Source organism: Plasmodium reichenowi, chromosome 7 (assembly GCF_001601855.1).
Source record: "Plasmodium reichenowi strain SY57 chromosome 7, whole genome shotgun sequence".
NCBI lineage: Eukaryota > Apicomplexa > Aconoidasida > Haemosporida > Plasmodiidae > Plasmodium > Plasmodium reichenowi.
In genome coordinates this window covers 570,344-578,384 of record NC_033652.1, presented here as the reverse complement: position 1 = coordinate 578,384, position 8,041 = coordinate 570,344, and the positions used below count along the sequence as shown (strand labels likewise).

General features: G+C 20.2%; 2 protein-coding genes across 2 annotated transcripts in view; both read left to right on the top strand.

The window, feature by feature from the left end:
- Positions 1-1,470, top strand: part of PRSY57_0715200 (thioredoxin-like protein) — a gene marked incomplete at both ends in the record, with an annotated part of 2,601 nt that extends 1,131 nt beyond the window's left edge. Inside the window, 7 exons of the mRNA XM_020114664.1 lie at positions 9-128; positions 267-364; positions 478-538; positions 635-729; positions 827-893; positions 1,062-1,208; positions 1,426-1,470. Of these exons, the coding sequence (XP_019970621.1) occupies positions 9-128; positions 267-364; positions 478-538; positions 635-729; positions 827-893; positions 1,062-1,208; positions 1,426-1,470 (633 nt within the window). The remainder of the gene's footprint in view (positions 1-8; positions 129-266; positions 365-477; positions 539-634; positions 730-826; positions 894-1,061; positions 1,209-1,425) is intronic.
- A 1,057-nt stretch (positions 1,471-2,527) lies between these two features.
- Positions 2,528-7,237, top strand: PRSY57_0715100 (hypothetical protein; the record flags this gene model as incomplete). Its single annotated transcript, XM_012906805.2, has 1 exon — positions 2,528-7,237. One exon carries the CDS (start codon positions 2,528-2,530, stop codon positions 7,235-7,237), a length of 4,710 nt encoding a protein of 1,569 aa, XP_012762259.2.
- Between the last annotated feature and the right edge of the window lie 804 nt (positions 7,238-8,041).

Here is an 8,041-nt window from a genome sequence, read left to right as displayed (position 1 = left end):
TGATTTAGATTATTGAAGATTCAAAAAATAATAAAATATTGGTCGTGTTATTTGAAGACACTTGTTTTTTGTGCTTTTTATATAAACCATTTATAAATACTTTACACAAGTTATTTAAGGAGAATAATGTAAGAAATAAAAGGAAACCCATTTTTATTATAACATATAAATAAATATAAATATATATATATATATATATATATATATATATATATATATATATATATATATATTTTATTTTATTTTATTTTATTTTTTTTGTATAGATCAAGTTAAAAATAAAAAAATATAACATAGAGAAAAACGATTATGCACCAAATATGATTGTTTCTAGAGGAACACCAACCTTTTTATTATATCACAAGTAATATATTTTAAAATATATATCATGTAATTTTTATATAACATAAAAAAATTATGAATATATATTAAATATATTTTTCCTTATATATATATTTTTTCACTTTTAATTTTTAGTGGAAAAGGAAATAAGTTAGCGGAATACAAACCCAACGACATTATTAACAAAATAGATGAGGTAAATACAAAACGAGTTATTACATATATATATATATATATATATATTGTTTTTTCTTTGTTATTCATTTTAAAAATAATTAATTTTTTCATATAGATTATTGAATCTCCAAAAAATATGAAGGAGCAAATGTTGGAGAAGGTAGAATTGATACATGAGAGGATGCACCTATTTGGTTATTTAACAATGTGGTATGATATGATATTCAATAAAATAATGATTTACATATGAAAAAAAAAAATATATATATATATATATATATTTATATTTATATTTATATTTTTTTAGGATGACTGAATCAAAAATGATTGAAAATATGCTTATAAAAAGACACATTAAGGATTTATCACCAAAGGTATTGTTTGAAGAATAAAAAAAAAAAAAAATAAATAAATAAATAAATAAAACACATACATATATACATACATATATATATATATATATATATATATAATCCACGTTTTATGAGACCAACTGATAGCCTATATATTAACATATATCTTTATTTTTTATATTTTCGAAGAAATCCGATGATGAAAATATTTATAATGATATATTAACATCTCTTATTGAGGACGACATACATAGAAACGATTTAATTGAAGAGAGCTTGGATTATAGTAAAGAAAAAATCAAAGAAGCCGAAAAGGGTTGTTTTGTAGCAGCAATGGTAATATAAACAAAAAATAATATATACATATATATATATATATATGTACTTTTTTTTTTTTTTTTTTTTTTTTTTTATAAACATGCATGAAAATAATTTTGTTTATTATAACAAATTACTGTTTTATATTCATTATGACATACTGTTTTATGTATTCATTATTTTTATTTTATTATATATATATATATATATATATATATATATATTTTTATAATAGATGATGGCTAACGAATTGATAGACGAAGAAAAAAAAAAAGTTTAGTTATATAAAATAAGTTACCTTGCCTGTTCAGAATTTTTCTTTTTAATTATACAATATATGGATAATTTCTATAAAGAAAAAAAAAAAAGAAAAAGAAAGACAACAAGTTATGAAAATATAAAAGTTAATAAAAGAATATTCAAAAATATATATATATATATATATATATATATATATGTATTATTTTCCAATTTGATACGTAGAAGAATAATTAAAGTGCTTTTTTATTTGTTGGTATGGTTACACACATTTAGGAAATAAAAAAAAAAAATATGAACGTTCATAATATTTTTCGTTCTGTTGTTAATTATGATTTGGTTATATTATTACTGTTGCAAAAAGTTTTTATACCCACATATATATATAAAGTGTGTAAGTAAATAAATGAACATATTTAATATATATATATATATATATATATATATATATACATTTTTTTTTATAAATTATAAATGAGCTTGAAGGAATAAAAGTATAATATAACATTTTAATATGTTCCTTAAATGTTATAAATATAAAACAAAATTGCATTTTATCATCTTATTTATTTATTTTATTTTTTTTTTAATTTTGTTCTATATATTTTGAATGTTTTTATATACATATTTGATAAAAGAAATAAGATATATATTTTTTTATATATTTTAAAAAATATCTTTTATTTACAGCATTGTTCCATTTTCATTTGTTGTTATTTTTGACTTTGGTTTTTTTTTTTTTTTTTAGTTTTTAGTGTACATAAATAAATAAATATATATATATATATATATATATATATATATATATATGTTTATATGTTTATATGTTTATATGTTTATATGTTTATATTTGTTCTTATTCTACAATAATTATAAAACTCCTTTATGGTAATATCTTTTTAAACCTTACAATTAAAGATGTATAATTCAGCCTGAACGTATTTGAAACGAAACATATATATGTATACTTATGTGCGTGTTTGTTCTTAATAATAATTTTAAATAACATATATGTATATACATATATATATATATATATATACATATATATAATATGCATAATATAGATATAGTTAAATATGGGGAAAAGCAACCATTTAAGTGACTTAGTAAAAAATGTTCAATTTTTTGTTACGACATGTAGAGAAAAAAATAAGAAATTGATGAGCATGAGTAGTCTTGATTTATCAGATGATGAAATATATACAACTACAATGAATCTTCTAGAAGATAAAAAATATGGAGATAAAGATGATAAGGGTAATTATATTGAAAATAGTAGTAGTAAAGAATTTTCAGATGAATTAATGTATGGTATGTATAAAAAATATTCTACTACCTTTAATAAACAATTTAAAAAAACGTATACTCAGGATGATCATTATAGGAAATTGTTAAATACTTTTGAAAAGGATAAGATAACGAAGTCTGTCGACCTTAAAGGAAAGAACAATAATGTAGAAAGTATGTTTGATAGAGCAACTGGAATGGATAATGAACAGGTAGTTTCGGAAATGAATAGTAGTAGCCATAATGGTAGTAGTAACCATAATGGTAGTAGTAACCATAATGGTAGTAGTAGCCATAATGGTAGTAGCCACCATAATGATAGTAGCCACCATAATGATAGTAGCCACCATAATGATAGTAGTCACAACAGTAGCTGTAGTTTAAGACTAGAAAGGATTAAAGAAAAAATGAAACAAAAAAAAATAGATGATATGAAAAATGAAATGAGAGAATACGATATACATTTATTGAAACTATATAATAAATTAGAAAGTAATGAAAGAAAAAGTAAATTGCTAAATAAAGGGAAAAACGTATCTTCCCAAAAAATAAATAATAAGATGAATAATACAAATAATGTTATAAAATATAAAGAGAAAAAAAGAAAACATCCTAAGATAAGTTTCGATACATATAATTCAGAAATTTTAAAGATGAAAAGTGATATAATATTAAGAAGAAATAGTACAATCACAAATAAAATATATAAGAAGAGTTATAAGAATAAAACAGAAAAGAAAGATCATAATATTCATATTAATAGTAATGATAATATGGATGTAATCTATAAATGGAGGCAAAAAAAAAAAAAAAAAAATGATGATGTTGAATCCCAAAGCAGTAAAGTTAATAAAACCAAAAAAAAAAAAAATTTAAAAGAAAAAGAAAAAGAAAAAAAAAAAAAAAAATTCAAATGTAAAAATAAAAGCAATATAACAAAAATGGAAGAAAAAAATGCAGGAGAAAATAGTCAAATAAAATATTCCTTTTCAGAAAATATGAGAAAAAAAAGTTTGAAAAATTCATTTTTTTCTCTTGGGAGTAAAAGGATGTCTAAGTTTTATGGTACTACATCTTCTTCAAAAAAGACACTAGATGAATATGAAAACACGTTTTTTGACGAAACATTATTATTAAATAGATTAAATAAAAAAAAAAACGATGGAATATATGACATTGGTTGTATGTACATAAATAATGAAGATGTGAGTGTTAAAGGTTCCAAAGATTTGTTTGATAGTATTAAAAAAAAAAAAAAAATGGAAAAGATGGCAAAAATGGGGAAAGTGGCAAAAATGGGGAAAGCGGCAAAAATGGAAAGAATGGAAAGAATGGAAAAAATGGAAAATGTTGAAAAAATGGAAAATATTGAAAAAATGGAAAATATTGAAAAAATGCCAAAAAAAACAAAAAATTTAGAAAAGACGAATGAGAAAGAATTTAATGATCATGTTAATGGTGTTATTCCAAATATTAAGAATAAAAATCATATGATAAATATTTATAATAAAAATAATATGATAAATATTTATAATAAAAATAATATGATAAATATTTATAATACTAATAGTATGGTTAATAGTTACAATAATGTGGTAAATAGTTATAACAATGTAGTTAAAAATAATTACTATAATATGAATAGATCGAAAATGTTGAAGCATGAATTTACTTCATTTAATGATAATACAGAAAATCTAGATGATTACAAAAATATGATGAACAATTTAAAAGGTAAAGAAGAAAAAAATAAGAAAAGAAATAATTCTTATATTGATAATATTATAAAAATAATAAATTGTTTGGTTGATGAATATGTCCCAAAATTAATTGATAGATATGAATATTATGTAAATACCTTAGATGAAAAAAATAAATTATTAAAAATAAAAATAAAAGATTCCTTAGATTTTGGAGATATACAATATGAGGAGATACGCGAGTTAAAATCTCAGCTAATTCAAAAAAATAATAAAAATAAAAAATTAAATGATACAATAGATATGTTAAAAGATAAGTTAGCATATATGAATGAATTAGAATCTAAAAATTTTGAATACCTCGATGAAATTGTTATGTTAAGAAATCGAGTAACTTATTTAGAAAAAATAATTGAAGAAAATGATCAATCCAAAGAATCTATAGAAATTAAAAAAATACGTAGAAATTTAAGAAATATATATAAAAAGATGAAAAGTGAAATGAGATATATAGTAAATTTTAAATATAAAAATGATAAACGATATAAAAAGAAGAAAAACAGGTTCTCTCTGTATAAATGGTTGTCTATAAATGATAAGGTGGAACAATATTATATGGAATATAAAAAGGATGAAAGTAATAAGAAAGAAAAGAATATAGGTAATATGTGTTATTTAAAGGAACGACAAGGCAGCAAAGATATAGTAGATGATGATATATTATCTTGTGTGGAAGAAAAAAGGGACGACCTGACAAACATAAACAATAAAAATGTTGAAAATGTTGAAAATGGTGAAAATGTTGAAAATGATGAAAATGTTGAAAATAATAATATGGAGAAGAATTATACACGATTTGATAAACAAGTGGATACAAGCGATTTGTTATATTATCATGATAATATAACACTTGAAAAATGTGAGGAAGAGAAGAAAATATCCTGTAATGTTTTAGAAAACAGGATGAAAGATATTACACAAAATAATATTAAACTAAATCAAGATGCTAATGATATCAAGTTGAATCATACAAAGTTGGGTACATTCTTATTACCAACAGTACAATTATGCAATAGTAGTAGTATAATTATACCTATGGAAGATATTAAACAAAATAATACTTTACAAAATAGAGTTGATAAAATAACAAATAAAAGTAAGTATCCTATTCAAAGAGATTCTTTAGTCCCTTTGTGTTCATCACATCCCATCCCAGTCGAAAGTTATCCATATTATCATTATTATTACAGTAATATACATACAAAGAGGGAACCAAAAATAGATATAAATATAAATGTGGATAACAACATGTGTAATAATATTGCTTGTTGTATTAAAGGAAGAGGAAGAGGAGAAGGGGAAGAAGAAGAAGAAGAAGAAGAAGAAGAAGGAGTAGGAGTAGGAGAAGAAGGAAGAGTAAGAATGAGAAAAAAAAAGAACGTGAGAAAATTCTTTAGTATAACTGTTCCAAAGGAACATGTTCTAAAAAAAAAAAAAAAAAAATATATTTATAATAATGATGAAATCATGAATGATAATAAAATTATTATTACAAAAAATTGTCAATTAAAAGATATGTTTAAGAAAGAGGAATATAAAGAAAGAAAAATAAATTGTCCTTATAAATATTATGAGAACAAAAGAAAGAGAGATTTTTTATTTTTCATAAACGCATTAAGAAGGAATGATATATTAAGTTATAATAAAAAATGTAAAGATATTTATTATAATCACCAGCTTGCTCTTGATAAAAAATGTTTAGATATAAGTAACGATTTAAAGAGAAAACGTTTTTATAAGAAATGTGTGGATCTCAGTATGATTAAAGGTAAATATGATAATAAAAATTATAATAGTGATAATAATAATAATGATAATCATAATAATAATAATAATAATGATGATAATCATAATAATAATAATAATAATAATAATAATAATAATAATGATAATGATAATCATAATCATAATAATAATTATTTTAATAATTATTATAATAATTGTTATCGTAAGAAAGAAGCGAACGTTCGTTCTGCATTATCCTTGAATATTATACCCTATGAAAAGGTCGAGATAAAGGAAAAAATAAAAAAAAAAAAGAGTAATAATAACAATAGCATTTGTCGTTTTATATCTTTTGATTACTGTTGTAATATAAATAATATGTCAAAGAAAAAAAAACGTAATGTTTCTTGGGAAAGCACAAGAAGTAGTAGTCATGAAGGTGAAGAGCAAATGAAATGGGGACGAGATTATAGCAATAGATTATTTTTTAAAAAATATGATGAAAAGGATGAAGATACATTTGTGCAGAATAATTATAGTTATGCATATAATTCTTGTGGAGAAGTGGATATGGCCAACACACATTATAAAAATAATAATAAAAAAAAAATAAAATATAACAATAATGATGATAATGATGATAATGATAATAATGGTGATAATGATGATAATAATAATGATAATAATAATAATAATAACAATAATAATAATTATATATATAAAATGATTGCTAATCGTGTGGACGAGAACCCATTATTATTTAGCAACAATATTGTTCTGCCTAATCATTTCTTACCATATATAAAAGATCAAAACAAAAAAGAAGCACATACCACATTACCAACACAAACACAATGGAATGTTAAGGAACCTTTCGACTGTACAGATAAAAATACATATCGCTATTATAATTTATTTCATCAGTATTTAGATATAAATAGAAAGAATTACAAAAGGATAAATGCATATTTGCATAATAACTTTGCATACACATCTGATATACCTAGAGGTTGAGGTTAAACAGATACATATATAAAAAATATATATATATATATATATATATATATATTTCTTTTTCTTTTTTTTTTTTTTTTTTTTTTTATGACATTTAATGGAGTTCATTTTTTATATTATCATAATAATTTTAAACAAACCAAATAATACATTTTTTTCAAAAGGAAATATTTTATATAAATAACATAAGATTGTTCTCTATTATTTTATATGTTCATATATATAATATATATATATATATATATATTGGGCATAATTTATGAATAAATTATAAATAAAAACATCAATATATCATATTAATAGAAAATGTGGAATGAACATGAATTATTTATTTTTATGGCATTATAAAAAATTTAATTGTTATACGGATATACTACAAAAAAAAATAAAATAAAAAAATAAATAAAAAAAAAAATAATAAATTATGTACATTTTGGGATATATACATTATATACATAATATACCATACATATATATATATATATATTATATATATATGTTTATATTTATACTAATAAATAAAAAGAATAAATAAAATAATTTATATGCACAAAATATGAAAATATATAAATATATTTTATATTTGTGTATACTTTTTTTTTTTCATTTTTAATATTATAAACAAAGAAATATTGTATATATATATACCATATTTTATATATAAACATATATTTTTTATTTATTTTACAATTTGATGATTTTTCTTGGATTAAAGGTGAAGGAGCCATAAAAATTAAGTTCTCTTTAATTTTATTTTAACATTTTAAAAAAAAAAAAAAAAAAAAAAAAAAAAAAAAAAAATTT